Genomic DNA, 16394 nt, shown 5'->3' on the forward strand with positions numbered 1-16394 from the left:
ACTTCCCGCTGCCCAGTATTCATGCATCCAAAAGTTAAAGATTTTCTATACCATGTTGTAGGGGGCCAGGGGCATAGTTTACATTTCTTCTGTGTTTATGTGTGAATTACAGAGCAGCCAGAAGCCAAAAGAGGGAGCGTAGTGCCTCCTGTCTTTCTTTTTGAGATGTTCAGTGCTATTTCACCTTGGAAAAGTGTGTCTTAGGTTCTTTATTAGGCACAGAAATCAGTAGGGCAGGTTCTAATGCCATTCGTGCCAATTCACTTTGAATCCTCTCCATCAGGTTAATGATCATATTTCATTTCATTTTATCAGTAATGTGTATATTATTGACACAGAATATAATAATGTAAATCACCCTTCAACTCCATTACTCTAATATAGGTATAATCTTTTTGCTTAATGCCACCTGGCTCTTCAGTAGCATTTACAACCACTTTCTGACATCCCAGCTAATGGAAAACTTTGCATGCAATTATAACTTCTTAGAGTAAAAAGGACCACTAAGATCTCTTTAATTGCCAAACATATAATTCTTTATCTTTGCCAAGTGACCATTCAGCCTTTGCTTAGAGTTCTAACAGTGCAAAACTCATTACCTCATGAAGCAGGCCAGTCTTTGCTTAGAAAATTCTAATTGTCAGGAAGTTATTCCTTACTTTGAGCCACACTCTGCTTTCCTATTATTATTATTTTTTTATTTTTTTGTATGAGTGCAACTTTTTAATTTTTATTTATTTATTTTTAAAAGATTTTATTTATTTATTTTTAGAGAGGGAAGGGAGGGAGAAAGAGAGAGAGAGAGAGAAACATCAATGTGCGGTTGCTGGGGGCTGTGGCCTACAACCCGGGCATGTGCCCTGACTGGGTTATTTTTTTAAGTATATTTTATTGATTATGCTATTACAGTTGTCCCATTTTTCCCTCTTCACTCCCCTCCTCCCTGAACACCCTCTCCCACCCACATTCCCCCACTTTAGTTCATGTCCATGGGTCCTACATGAGTTCTTTGGCTTCTACTTTTCCCATACTATTCTTGCCCTCCCCCTATCTATTTTCTACCTACCATCTATGCTACTTATTCTCTCTACCTTTTTCCCCTCTCTCCCTCTCCCTTGCCGATAACCCTCCATGTGATCTCCGTTTCTGTGGTTCTGTTCCTATTCTAGTTGTTTGCTTAGTTTGCTTTTGTTTTTTCAGGTGTGGTTAATAACTGAGTTTGCTGTCATTTTACTGTGTTCATATTTTTTATCTTTTTCTTAGATAAATCCCTCTAACATTTTATATAATAAGGGCACCTAATTTCTTAAGATCATCTAATATCTACATTTTATTCCAGTTTTCCCAGTTCTAAAATGTCTCTTGTAAATTGTTACAACAGGATCTAATCCCAGTTTAGCTGTTTCCTTAGTGGATGTCTTCATGTCCCCCTCTGCCAGCCTCCAGTCATTCTTTATTTCTCCTGGCCGGTAGGCCACAGAGCAGCTTGCTGATGAGCTCGTTCAGAACCACGGGCACTGCAGTACACTGGGCCGGCTTGACCCAGCTGGGCCTGCACCAGCTGGTGACCTTATAGGGGAACCCATCCAGCACACAGGCGCCAGGCACGTTGGTGCTCATCATGAACAATGGCATAGAGGGCCAGTGAGGACGGGGTGGGACACAGGAATCAACACACGCACATCTCCCTCCTTCGTCTCTCTCAATCCAGGTCACTTGTTTTGTAGATTGTCCCACATACTGAGTTGCGTTTGGTTCCCTTTTTTGGTGTGATTTAACTTACTCCTCCATTCCCTGTATTTCCTGTAAACTGAAAGTTGGGTCTAGAGGAGGGGTTAGATTCAGATTAAGCATTGCGGCTGGCGTAGTTCACAGGTACTATGTATTCGTCCTGTATCAAATCAGGAGGTACCACTTACTGACAGGTTGTTCCACTAAGTGATGCTAAGTTTGATCACTTTGTTAAAGTGTTAACTGTCTGTCACGTTTCTTCATTGGAAGGTACATTTCCCCCTTTGTGATTAGTAAGGCATCTGTGAAGTGATGCTTTGGTACCATTCAGATACCCTGTTCCACAGCAATTGTTCACCTAATGGTTTAAGCATTCATTGGTGATCCTTGCCTGAATCAGCTATTACACAGAGTTGGGTAGAAAAATGTTCATTTTCTAAATAAATATATCACTTTTTCTGCAGTTATTAGCTAATACTTCTCTATATAGGTTTTTTATTAGTATCGCTATTACCTCATGAATTTTTTTTTCTCTGGAAAGGTTTTATTACCCACAGAGGGGATGGGGTTCAGTCCTTGGCTGCTGCCTTCCTCATGGCTGCAAGGATACTACTGAGCTCATCTCTTTTCCTCTTGGCGTGGTTGTATGTCCCCACCCTTTTCTCAATGAACTTCAGCACCTACTTGTCCTTGGAGAATTCGAGCAGCTTCATGGTGGGCTGTTTGTAGGGGCAGAGCTGCACACCTCTCAGGTCACATCCTGTGGACCTTGTGGTATTTGCTAAGGTGACCACTGCAGCTGCTGCGCCTCAGCTTGCTTACACGCTTGGTTACCTTGTGGCTTTCTTTTTTTTAGAGAGAGAAAGGGGGGAAGGGAGGGAGGGAGGGAGAGAGAGAGAGAAAAACATCAACGTGTGGTTGCCTCTCGTGTGGCCCCCATTGGGGACCTGGCCCGCAAACCAGGCATGTGCCCTAACTGGGAATCAAACCGGCGACCCCTTGGCTCACAGGCTGGTACTCGGTCCACTGAGCCGCCACACCAGCCAAGGCATATTTTAAAACAACCACCTTGTGGCTTTTTGAGGCTCACGGCCATGGGGTAGCGCAGAGTCATGGCTGATGCTCTTCAATGGCTGTTGCTGTTGAAGGGCCTACACTGGGACACTGCGCAGAACTCAGATTTGTTTTTAAAATCAGTGTGTTGTAATCAACTGTAGTCATTCTTTTTATTTGTCCCCAATTTGATTATGGCAACTTCTTCAAACAAGCTCCTGTGTCTTCTGACATAAGTCCATTAATCTTTTGTTTTTAATTGTAGTGTGAAAATAACATTTGCCGTATTAACCACTTATACATATACGGTTCAGTAGTGTTATGTTTATTCACATTATTGTGGAACTGATGTCTAAAACTTCATTGTGCACATCTCCAACTCTCTGCCCATTAAAAAAACCGGTAGTCTTCCCCGCTCCTGGAAGCCCCGGTAACCAGCATTTTACTTTGTTTCTATGAATTTTACCACTTCAGATAACTCATATGAGTGGAACCATAAAGTACTGGTCTTTTTGTGGCTGACTTATTTCACTTGGTGCAGTGTTCTCTCTCAAGTTTCAGCCATTGTGTAGCTTGTGCCAGAATTTCCTTCCTTTCTATGGCAGACTAATGCTCCATTGTATGTATATATGACATTTTGTTCTCCATGCGTTCTTCAGTGGACCTTTGGGCTGCTGTAACCTCCTGGCTATTGTGAATAGCGCCACTGTGAACGAGGCGTGCAGATACCTCTTACAGACCCTGCCGTTAGCTCTTTTGGCTGTGTAACCAGAGGTGGGGGTGCTGGATCATATGGTAGTTCTACTGTCAATTGTTTTATAATTTCTAATACATTCTTTTTTTATATGAATATTTTATTTTTTAAAATTTTTATTAAATTGATTTTGGAGAGACAGGAAGAAGAGAGTGAGAGAAACACCAATTTGTTGTTCCATTTATTTATGCTTTCATTGGTTGATTCTTGTATGTGCCCAGACCAGGGATTGAACCCACAACCTTGGCGTATTGGGATGACGCTCTAGCCTACTGAGCTACCTGGCCAAGGCTCTATTTTTTATTTTTTGAGGACACTCCATACTGTTCAGCATTGGTTGCACTATTACAACAACCCCATTAACAGTGAACAGAGGTTCCAGAATCTCTGCATTCCTGCCAGCACTTGTTATTTTCTGTTTTCTGGTAGTTATACTGATGGTTGTTAAATCAATATTCATCGTTGAGATTACACCTAAGTGAACACTGTTCACTACAATGTCAGTAGTACACTGTGGTCCTGTTTTCTTTCTTGAATTACTTGTTTTTCTGAAGTTTTTAATTACCTCACTTTTTTTAAACTACAAATGAATTTATCCTTAATTTTTTTACAAATCCAGCTTATGTCCTTATCATTGTTCCTCCTTCTACCCCTTAAATGCTTAAACATACACAGTAATCAATCAGTTCCTCTTTAGTTTTTTCTGGAGACCTTCTTTCTAGAGTCTTCTGTTCTTTTCTGCTCCGGTTGGCACTGCGGGTCCTCTAGGCCTGCTGCAGAACTACCCTCCCCGTCTGACGGCTGCTGCCCTCCTGGGTGGCCGTCTTTTCTGGGTGCTGTTTCTTCCTCTTTCTCGGTCTTTTGTTTTAGTGACACACATCCTCTGAGAAGTTCTGTTTTTTAAAAAAAAGCTAAATAGGTGCACTTTTACTTGTTCCTTTCTTATTTGGGTATCTTTTATTTACTTTTATTGTCTTATTGTACTGGTTAGAACATCCAGTACAATATTAAATACAGGTAACAATGAGTAACTTGTTGCTGGTCGTAGGGAGAAAACAACAGTCTTTCACCATTAACTACTGTGTTGTAGGTTTCTTTTGGATACCCTTTGATCAGCTTGAGGATAGTCCCTCCTATTTGTAGTTTGTTCAGAGCTTTTATTACAAATGGATTTTGGATTTTGTCAAATACTTTCTCTGCATCTACTGAAATCATACTTTTTTAAATAAGTCTATTAATTAGAGAATTACCATATTTTGCATTGTTTAATATGCATTTTTTTGCCCAGACTTTTGAGGGGAAAATGAGGATGCGCATAATACATGGGTAGTACTAATTTTGTATGTATATAAATGATTTTAATTCTTTTATTTATGCTTATGCACTAAAAGTACAACTCTAGAAAGCAATAATGATATCCATATGCAAAATAATGCCCTGGAAAACGATAATTAGATTGTCGTACCAAATTTCTTGTGTCTTGTATCTGTTCTTGTGTTTTGTAATTATTTGTTACATAAAATTTCTTGTATCATAATATGTTCAAAAGTAAATGCTAAAATTCCTTTTAATACAAAAGAATATATAAATGTAAATAAATAAATAATTGGATTAAAAATTAAAATGAAAATTTTTTTCCCTGAAAGAGTTTGGGTTGGAAATATGGGTGCACATTATACATGCCAGAATATGGTATGTTATTTGATTTTCCAATGTTAACCAATTCTGCATTCCTGATCTTATGCATTCTATGCTAAACTAAAAGTATTATCCTGCAATAAAAGTATTAGGCTGATTTGCTAAAATTTTGTTATGAATTTTTGCATCTGTCTTCATAATGGGAGTTGGTCTGTAGTTTTCTTACAATTTTTTCATCTGGTCTTAGTATCAGAGTAATGTTGGCCTCACAGAATTAGTGGAGAAGTATTCCTACCTTTTCAATTTTCTGGAAGAGTAGAATTAGTATCTTTTCTTGAGTGAGCTTTGGTAGTCTTTCAGAAAATGTGTTCATTTCATCTAGGCTGTTAAATACATTGGCATAAAGTTAGTATTCCCTTATTATCCTTCTACATAGTCTCTATAGTGATGTCATCTTTCCCATTCTCAGTATTGGCAGTTTGTTTTTTCTCTTCTACTCAGTCTGGCTGAAAGTTTACCAACACTTTTAAAAAAGACTTTAGTTATTTATTTTTAGAGAGAGGGGAAGGGAAGGAGAAAGAGAGGGAGAGAAACTAAACTTTTGCAGGCCACCAGCTGGGGGCCTGGCCTGCAACTCAGGCGTGTGCCCCCACCAGGCATGGAACCTGCGATCTTGCGGTTTGCGGGACGATGCCCAGCCTACCTGCCACACCAGCCAGGGCAGCATTATTACTCTAAAAAATAATCAGCTTTTGTTTTATTGATTTCTTTCTCTATGTCTCTGTTTTCTGTTTCATTGATTTCTGTTTCTATATTTCCTTTTTTCTGCTTGCTTGTGTTTCATTTGCTCTCTTTATTTCTACTTTCTTTAGGTGGTTGCTAAGATAACTGATTTGAGACCTTTCTTTTCCAATTTAGTGAAAGGTTAGCAAGAGGAGATAAACTCATACAGTCAACCTGTGTTTATCTGGCTAGCACCATGCCTGGACTTTTTAAAAATCACTTTATTGGAGTATACTTTACATTCAGTAAAATACACCAGTTTTAAGTATGCATCTTGGTGAATTCTGACAAATTTGTACACCTGTGGAATCATCACAGCACTCAAATTCATAGAACATTCCCGCCACCCCCAAAATTTTTCTTCTGTTCCATCTTAGTCAATCTGTCCCCATCCCACTCCAGCCTGGGGAAAACACTAATTTCTTTTTGGTCACTGTAGGTTAGATTTGTTTTTTCTAGAGTTTGATATAAACAGAATCATGTGCTCTTTTGTGTTTGGCTTCTTGGAATAATTTTTTAAATATTCATCCATGTTGTTGCATGTGTCAGTATTTCTATACTCTTTTAAAGACATTTTTTAAATGAGAAAAATAGTCTTATATTTATGCACATATTTACCATTTCTAGTACTATTTTGTTCTATCTGGTATTTTCCTTCTTCCTGATGAACTTTTAAGTTTCTTATCGTGCAGATCTGCTCGTGATGAAGTCTCTCTGCATTTGTTTGTTTGTTTTAAAGATTGTATTTATTTTTAGAGAGAGGGGAAGGGAGGGAGAAATAGAGGGAGAGAAAGTATCACTGTGCGGTTGCCTCTCATGCACCCCCTACCAGGGATCTGGCCTGCAACCCAGGCATGTGCCCTGACTGGGAATCAGACCTTTGATTTGCAGGCTGGTGCTTAATCTACGGAGCGATAGCAACCGGGGCTGCTCTTGTTTATTAAGTTGGTGTTTTTTTCCTTCATTTAAAAGAACTTTTTATTTTGAACATTTATAGGCCAACAGGCTCATAAGAACTTTCAAGGCTCACCTACATTTTTTTCCTTCCCTCAGGGATCACACAATTCTGAGCAGCCTGAAAACAATTTCATATATTTTGTCCAGTTTCTAGTAACTTACAGTGGGATGTAAGCCCATTCGTCGTGACTAGAAGGGGAAGTCCCTACTTTGATTTTTACTGAGGATCAGAATCAACAATAGTTACGTAAATTCTTATTCTACGTTTGCCATTACTGTTGAGCAGTCACATAAATCATTCAGCATCCCCTCTATGTCACTTCAGAAATGAGTTTTATAATAATTCCTGTTTCTTTTGCTTTTTGCCTTGTCTTCAAGAAAAATCAGTCAAGATTTGTGCTAGATCACTGCAATTTTGTTGACCTACAGACGACACGTTTGCATTCTCGCTTTCTACTTAATCTTTTTTTCCTTTTTATTCCCATTTTATTAATCTGTTCATGAAAGGAGCAGCCTACACCCCTGTAGCACATTTTTTGTTTCCTTTCTTTTTTTCCCCTCCCCTGTGCTTGGTACTTTTTTGGTTGCATGGCATAGAGACATTGTGATAGCCTTTAAGTAACTAAGTTTAAGGATTTATAGGGGGGGAAATGAGGATTATTAGATGCTCGACAACATAGCCAGACCTCGTAGTAAAAAGAATCAGCCATAGACCCAGACCCCCTAGAAACAGGTGCCTTTGTTCCCTACCCAGGTTCTCCCTGCTGATTGAGTGCTTCTGCTCTCTATTAGCTATCTCAAGTGTCTGTTCCTTCCTGTGTGCTCCTCTCTCTCTCCCTCTCTCTCTCTCTCTCCCTCTCTCTCTCTCTCTCCCTCTCTCTCTCTCTCTCTCTCTCTCTCTCTCCCCTCCCCTCTCTCCCCCTCCCCCTCTCCCCCTCCCTCCTTCCCTCCCCCCCCATTACTAAAGCTCATCTCTGCATTACAGAGGAGAGTATCTGATTGATGCACTTGATGACTTGTTGGTGCCAGGCCAGCTTGATTTTCCAGCTGAGAGATAAGCCAGCTGAGAGATTCTCTGTTCTTGGGCCATGTGGTACAAAGCCTGGTGCCGCATAAAACCTGTCACAAGGGCCAGGGGCATAGCGAGCACTCAGCATTATCATTTCCCCTCCTTTATAACAATTGGTTCACTTTTAACTTATTAAGGACAGTTATTAGACTGAATTTTTCCCCAAACTAGTCAGCTACATATTTCTAGATTAAGGTTTAGAAGAATTGCTGATCTCATTTCTGAATGTTGAGGGGTTTTTCCTCCTAATTTCATTCTTAGGTGAATTTCGTTCTTAGCCACAAACAAGGCAGCCTTCACCACCTTTTGGCCACAATTTAAAACAAGCTCATGGTGCTGATTGTTGGTCTAAGGCAGCCCATCTGTTAGAGACTATGAAGGGAAGAGAAAATTCAAAAATTCAAAACAAAAATGATGTTTCCATTCTTGTTAGCATCTCTAAATTTGGAGGAAGAAGAGATTCAAGCGTGAGCTGAAATAAGGTCTCTGGATTATTAGCTCCAGATGGGTTTGAATCCTGGCTTTCCCATTTACTAGAAGAGAGAAGAGTATCTTTTCTAAGCTTCCATTTACTCATGAATAAAATGGAGATCATGGTATTTGCCTCCACATGGTATGTGATTTTTAGGATTAAATGATAGCGTACATGCAAAGCAGTCAGCAAAGTGCCTGGCACAAAATAAATGCTTGCTAAATGTTAGCTCTCATTATCTCTAGATCATTAAGTCTTATTAATAATAAAGGTTACCATAGTTCGTCATTAAGTTGTAAGTGCTAATGGAAACTAACATTTTTTGTGCATGAGCTGAGACCTAATTACTGAGCCCTTGTTTACATAGTGCTGTGCCAGGTAAACAAGTCCCTTCCTTCCTTCCTTCCTTCCTTCTTTCCTTTCTTCCTTGGTTGTTTTTTGTTTTGTTTTGTTTTTTTAATGATTTTATTTCTTTTTAGGGAGAGGGGAAGAAAGGGGGGAAGGCGGGGAAAAAAACATCGATTTGAGAGAGAGACATCAGTTGGTTGCCTCACACACCCTGACCGGGGACCAGATCTGCAACCCAGGCATGTGCCCTGACTGGGAATCAAACCAGCGACCTTTTGCTTTGCAGTATGACCAACTGAGTCACACTGGTCAGGGCAGTCTCAGAAAAATTTTTTAAGGACACTCAAACCATGGTATTGTTGAAATTCGGACTCTGTCACTAGCTGTTTAACTTTGGACAGATTACTTCTGTGTGTCTCAGCTTCTTCATTCTGTAAAATGGGGGAAATACCACCTATGATTGTTATAAGGAATAAATGTGTTAATATATATAAAACATAAAACAGTGCCTGATATACAAGTTGCTGCTGCTAGATTACAATACCTAGCGGTTGAATATGTGAAGCCTCCTTGGCCTAACTGACTAGTCTTTTTCTTTTTTTCGTTTAAAGTGTATAGGTTTCTGGGCAATTTTATAGAATCTAGGTGGTAAGAAAGGAGTGAACTGAAGGACATGACCTGTAATCTTGTTTCATTTTGAAATTGGACACCAGGATTTCCGTTTGTTTGTTTGTTTGTTTGTTTGTTTTATTTTTTAAATGATTTTATTTACTTATTTTTAGAGAGGGGGGAAGGGAGGGAGAAAGACATATCAATGTGTGGTTGTCACTCAGAGACCCTCCACTGGAGACCTGGACTGCAACCCAGGCATGTGCCCTGACTGGGAATTGAACCAGTGGTCCTTTGCTTCAGAGTCTGGTGCTCAGTCCACTGAGCCACACCAGCCAGGGCATATTTTGCCAGCACTCCTTTGATGATACAAAGCTGATTTTTGCCCCAGTACAATGTCCTTTTGTGGGGGCAAGAGGGAACGGATGTCCGTGATGTAAAACTAGGGTATATAGGAAAGGGGCAGTTTGAATCAAGACCTTTGATTTTAGCTGAAAAATCTAGCAAGTAAGGGATTTTCCTAGTTAAAAGTTAGGCTAGTGTGGCTTAGTGGATTGAGTGCCAGCCTGTGAATCAGAGGGTCTCAGGTTCAATTCCCAGCCAGGGCTCATGGCTGAGTTGTGGGCCAGGTCCTGAGTAGAGTGTGTGAGAGGCAACCACACATTGATGTTTCTCTCCTTCTCTCCCTCCCCTTCTCTCTAAAAATAAATAAATAAAATCCTTTTTTTTTTTTTAAGATTTTATTTATTTATTTTTAGAGAGGGAAGGGAGGGAGAAAGAGAGAGAGAGAGAGAAACGTCAATGTGCGGTTGCTGGGAGCCGTGGCCTGCAACCCAGGCATGTGCCCTGACTGGGAATCGAACCTGCAAATAAATAAAATCTTTAAAAATAAAATGTTACGTCCCTTCTTAAAGGGGGAATTTGCTCCCGATTTATATTAATGTGACGTGAGACTAATGTTTTCTTTCCATATAGTGATATTGAACATGTTTTCATTATGTTTATTGTTCACTTACATTACTTTTGTGAATTGCCCGTTCATGTCCTTGGCCTATTTTGTTTGTATTTTATTTGTTGTGCTTGTGATTATCTTTCTAGAAAGGGCACATTAACCCTTGCCAAATATGTTTCAGATATATTTTCATTTGGTCAATTGTCATCTTTTGCCCTTGGTTGTGCTTTTTTATTTTAACTGCACAGAAACTTTTAATGTAATGAATCTATAAATTTTTCCTGAAAAGTATTATCTCATTATGGTTAGAATTTTTGCTGAGTGCTGCTGAGTATCATAGTTCGTATGTGGACTGATACATTTAAAAGCATTTTTTCTTACAAGTAGGTCATTGATTGTAGCATTTAAAGACATTGTAAACCAACATAGGTCTGAGACTATAACACTGTAATAATAGCTACTACTTACTGCACACGGGCTGTGTGCCAGGCACTGTGCTAGGTCTTTTATGTACTGTGTTCTCAGTACTCAGCTTCAAGCTAAATATTCTTGTCCACAGTTCCTTGATGAATAAAGTAGGGCTAGAAAAAATGAAATCATTTGCCCAGGGTCAAAGAGCTAGTTAGTGACTAGATTGGAATTTTAATTCATCTGCCTCACTCCAAAGTATATACTTTTTGTACAAAGCTCGACTCCTTGAGGCTTCAAATAAATTAAATTGGTCCTAAAAGTTAAGTAAATACTTTTTAAATTATTTATTTATTTATTTTTAGAGAGAGGGGAAGGGAGAGAAACATCAATGTGTGGCTGTGTCTCTTGAGCCCCCTACTGGGGACCTGGCCCACAACCCAGGCATGTGCCCTGGCTGGGAATCGAACTGGTGACTCTTTGGTTCACAGACCCACACTCAATCCACTGAGCCACACCAGTCAGGGCTAAGTAAATATTTTTTACAAAAACTTGAAAAGATGGTCTGTAGCCTAGTTAGATTGCTGTAGGTTCCGGAGAGCACAGTAAGTAAGATAATGAGAAATATGTAAACTGGCTGAAAGGAAAGTCTCCACTGTCTAGGGCAGTGGTTTTCAAAGTGATTCCCAGACCAGCAGCGTCAGCATCACTTGGGCATTTGTTAGAAATGCAGAGTCTCAGGTCCCACCTGGACCTTCAGAATCAGAAACTCTGGGGTTGGGGCCCAGCCATCTGTTTTATAATACCTCGATCTGATTATGATGCATGTTAAAGTTTGAGTGCCACTGGTCTAGGGAAATTATTTTATTCTAATTATAATTTCTGCTCTTGTGAGCTTCAGCCTAAGTTTCAGCCCTTAAGTGCAAAATTAGTGTCATCGAATAGTGGCAAAGCTGGACTCAAACAGGAGCTAGTTTTGAGTCCAGTTTAATAAGCACTCAAGGCAAGTCGACCTCCCTGAGCTATAGTTTTCCATCCCTAAAATGATATTAATAACATCTATCTCCATATTAAGGTATTTTTTAGAATTAAGGTAATGTGTAAAGTGCATACTAGCACCTTGCTAGACTCCCGGGTACTTGAGAAATTGCCTCCAGCAATTTTTCTTGTTGAGCAAAAAGCCTCCACCCCCTTCTCTTCTCAGTTTCTTCTTTCTTGAATGTATTTCGCTGTCTCGAGTCTCTAGGCCTTGGTGTTAGCAATTTCTCTTGGGCACTCCCACCTTCTACCTTTCTTTGTCTCACTAACTTCTTACCTTCTTTAGATCCTTGCTTATAGTTTCCTTCCCTTGGAGGGGGCTTTCTCTAAGCCCCCAGCCCCTAGTCTCTGCTCACATTGCGGCCTGTATTTTTTGTCACTGCACATATCACAAATTTTGGAATCACCTGAGGGCAGGTACATCGTCTGATGCGCCACCATATTCTAGAGGCCAGTAAAGTTCTTCACACATTGTAGGGGCTAATAAATATTGAATGAGTGAATGAATGATGGCTGTCCTTATTGTTATTCATCATCATCGTCATCGTCATCATCATCATCATCATCATCCAAGAACAAGCTTTCCTCTCTAGTTTGTAGTTTTGTGCTGAGCACTTGTAATAGTCATAAATAGACAGTATTAGGACCGGTGCCTGTTTTCTCCTTCTCTGAAAGCTTTGACCTAGGCTGCCATGGAAGTTCGCTGGGTGGCTTCCTAACCACTGATCTCTTTGTCTTGCAGGTGCCTTGGTGGAACTATATTCTTTGATGGATCAAGTTCATCATAGGCATAACCATCCACATCCTTCGGACCTCACCATTCGGTGAGTGGGTGATTAGGAAGAAGGACAGGGTGGAATTTAGCTCTAGGAGGGATGTGGTGGGCAGGTGGGTTATAATTGTTGTTTAATTCCAGAGCTGGAAAAAGAAACATTACAGTATAATGGATAAGAACTGGACCAAAATTCAGGAAACCTAGTTCTAATACTAGCCTTGCATTTTTTTTAATTGGCTGTATGATTTTTTAAAAAATATTTTTTAGCCCTGGCTGGCGTAGCTCAGTGGATTGAGCGCGAGCTGGGAACCAAAGTGTCCCAGGTTCGATTCCCAGCCAGGGTACATTCCTGGGTTGCAGGCCATAACCCCTAGCAACCGCACATTGATGTTTCTCTCTCTCTCTATCTCCCTCCCTTCCCTCTCTAAAAATAAATAAATAAAATATTTTAAAAAATAATAATAAAATAAATATTTTTTAGATTTATTTTTAGAGAGGGGGGAAGAAAGGGAGAAAGAGGGAGGACAGAAACATTGATGTATGAGAGAAACATTGATTGGTAGCCCCTCGCATGCCCCCAAGCAGGGACCTGGCCTGCAACCCAGGCATGTGCCCTGACTGGGAATTGATTGAACTGGTGACCTCTCATTTTGCAGGATGACACCCAACCCACTGAGTTGAGTTACACCAGCCAGGGCTTAGCTGTATGATTTTGATCTAATCACTTTACTTTTCTGGTCCTTGCATCAGTAAAATTAAGATGTTGGACTAATGGATGTCAAAGGGCCTTTCTAGTTGTGAAATCTTCTGGATTCTTGATGTAGTGTTATTTTACAGATTTATTCAGTTACTTTGATCCAGTTACCCAGAAACCTTGGAGTCATCTTTGATTCCTTTCTCTCTTACCCTATATTCGGTCCATTTGCAAGTCCTATAAGCTCCACGTACAAAATATACCTAAAGCCTGGCCATTTTACACCATTGTCCCCTGGATTATTGCAAATTTCCTAAAATGGCCCCCCTGCTTCTGCTCTCACCTTGCCCTCCGTTCTCAGCTCAGCAGTCAGAGAGGTCTTCAAAGCATAAGCCATGAATCAGATCCTCCTCTTTGCTCAGAATTTTCCAGCGGCTTTTCATCTCACATCTTCCCGTCTTCATGACCCCCTGCCTCTCCTGTAAGGATGGTGGCCTCGGGTGACATAATTAGCTCGCTGACTTCATCTCCTGTTACTTTTGCTTTGTTCACTCTGCTCCAGTCACACTGGCGAGCTTGCTACTTTTCAGGTATTTTAGACACTCTCCTACTTCAACCTGTACACACTCATTGTTCCCTCTGTGGTTGTCAAAAAGACAGTGTAGTGTAATGGTTATTAAATAAATTCTGGATTCAGGTGTGAATTCACATCCTGGCTTTTCTACTTCACTATATAACCTCCGTGACCCTGAGCAAGTTATTTCACCTGACGATCAGTTTCCTTAGTGTACGAGTTGTTAATGAGAGTGCTTTTCTCATAGGATTGCCATTAGCATTAAATGAGAGGAGGTGCTTTAAAGAATTCAACAAGTGCTTACATGCAGAGCTAGGTAAATGTCAGGTACTGTTATAATTATTTTCAATCCTGGCTGTTCCTTATAATCACTTGTGGGATGTCTAAAAATACAGATGTCCAGGCTCTGACTGCCAGGATTCTAAATCCTTAAGTCTGGTGGTGAGACAAGACTTAATGATTTGATTCCTGGAGGGGCCAAGAATCTATGTCTTTAAAAAGCCTCCCAGGTGGTTGTCAGGAGCAGCTGGAGTTGAGATTGGACTCCCGTCGTCTCATCAGGTCGTGTGCGGAGCCCCAGCCCAGCACGTGACCAAAGAAGGCTCTCAAGAAACTCTTAAGTCTGTGCTATTAATTGTTCAGTCTCCAAACTTGCAGTGTGATACTCACATGACGACTTACCTTCCCTGGGAATTTTATTCTAATTTTAACCACTGTGTCCTGAGCAACCTTGAGCTGTGCCAGACAGTGAGGCCCTGTTGGAATACAGCTCCGATGCAGACAGCGGAATGTAGATCCTGCTCTAAGTGTTTCTGGAGGGAGAGACTTTCCCCACTTAATCATTAGTATACACTGTACGTGGGGTTTTCTTGGGACATTTGCGGATGTGGCACTTACCACCATATTGCCTGTCTGGGAATTAGGTAGCTTTGGAATTTGGAAGGAAATAGCAGTTCTATTGTAAGTTTCATATCAAATTTCTATAATTGTTGTGAGAATTGAAATACAAAATTAATACTTGATTTCTTAAAGTAATGATGTTCTTAAAATAGTTGTATACAAATAGCCATACGAGCCGAAACCTTCATCTTTTCTATTTTCACTTCCCCTCTCCTGACAGAAACTACGCCCGGCTCCGACAGAAGCCTCTGGAAAGGTGCAGTCTGACTGAGTGGGTGGACAGGAATCAGCGCAGCCACCCGCGGTTCCAGAGCCTCTGAGACGGCGTCCGGGGCGGCTCGCTCGCCGCGGCCCGTCGGCAGTGGGCGCCCCTGTTCAGCGTCCCGTCCGGAGCAGCAGCTCACCTTCTGCTCTTTCGTGCTTTGGAGATTTTGAGTTCTATTTTTCACAATATTTTTATTTAAAGAACTTGTCGCCTTTTGGAAATGCCCGTTACTGACTTGAATTTTTTGTATAAAGTTCGTGTGTGTGTGTGTAAGCAGTGTTTAGTTGTTACAGTTTTTGTTTTTTCCTTTAAGTTGAATGTGGCCGCCTCCTGAAAGCCAACATTAAGCCAAAACACCCGTGGCCTAAGCAAAGCCCCACCTTCGTGCAGGAGGAGAGTTTACTGGTGCCCAAAGGAAAGCATCTTCTACTCTCTGAGGAAGAGATCCTTTGTCAGGCTGCAGGGGGGTGTTGCTCCTGCTCACCCGGTGTACATGGATACAAGTCACTTTTAACAGCCCCTCTTATTTTCTTATTTGAATCTCTCAATCCTGTCAAAATGTTCGAGTTGGTAATCTGAGATATTTGAAGCAGGATGGGGCAGGACCAAAGTCCTGTTGAAAGGACACATTAAAAGAGTAAATCTTCTCTCCTTTTTGTGCCTGCTATCTGCCTTTATTTTTTGGCTTTTATTCCACTCATCAAGTTTGCTTTGCACAGTGGTGTTTGCAGACCTTACACATGCTAACCGACGGCAGACTGCTGGCTAACCTGTGTTGGTTTGTGGTCTCATAACTCTCCTCTGCCTTCCTTCAAGGGCTTTCCTTTTTCCTGGTGATCGCTGTGCTCTGGGGTCCGACAGGCGCGCTCCTGTGAGCCTCGGGTGCGCCTCCTGAGCACAGTCTCCCTACTCTCTTCGTTGAAGAGCTGGTCTCCTAGGGTCTTAACTTCGGGGCAGGCCAGAAAGCCAGTGCCAGTGAGGTGTCTGCTCGTCCTCAGTGTCATCTGCCGAACCCTAACTTTGAGGTACGAGGTCACGTGTTAGTGAGCCTCCCACTACAAGAGAGACTTTGGAGAGGCGCTCCTGTTTCCATTGTTACTCAGCAAAACGTGCCTTGGACCCTGGATGTTACCTACTCATTTGGTCAGACCTCTGAAACGCCCCCTGGTGTTTGGTGAGATGTTACATATTCCTGTAAAGGGTTGAATTGGAGACCTAAAAGGTGGATTCTAGAGGACGCCCGTCCTGAAAAGCTAGTGTTTGTGGGGACAAGGTTAGGGGAAAAGGACTCCTGCCCCCAGTGAAAGACTCTGAGGTCCTTCCCCGGCGGGTTTCGCCAAGCTGCTGAAGCGGCTCTCGTGAAGCTGTGAGGAC

The 16394-nt window shown here is 41.2% G+C and overlaps 1 protein-coding gene across 8 annotated transcripts in view; it reads left to right on the forward strand.

Moving 5' to 3' along the window:
• The window catches only part of LOC123832106 (S100P binding protein), a 29151-nt gene extending 13484 nt beyond the window's left edge, over positions 1-15667 (forward strand). For all 8 annotated transcript variants that reach the window (XM_045859605.1, XM_045859611.1, XM_045859610.1 and 5 more), the window contains 2 exons: positions 12555-12636; positions 14976-15667. In XM_045859605.1, coding sequence (XP_045715561.1) covers positions 12555-12636; positions 14976-15075 — 182 coding nt within the window. In that variant the 3' untranslated portion in view covers positions 15076-15667. The remainder of the gene's footprint in view (positions 1-12554; positions 12637-14975) is intronic.
• Positions 15668-16394: the final 727 nt, after the last annotated feature.

The sequence above is a fragment of the Phyllostomus hastatus genome, unplaced genomic scaffold (genome assembly GCF_019186645.2).
Source record: "Phyllostomus hastatus isolate PE091 unplaced genomic scaffold, TTU_PhHast_1.1 phas_scaffold_182, whole genome shotgun sequence".
NCBI lineage: Eukaryota > Metazoa > Chordata > Mammalia > Chiroptera > Phyllostomidae > Phyllostomus > Phyllostomus hastatus.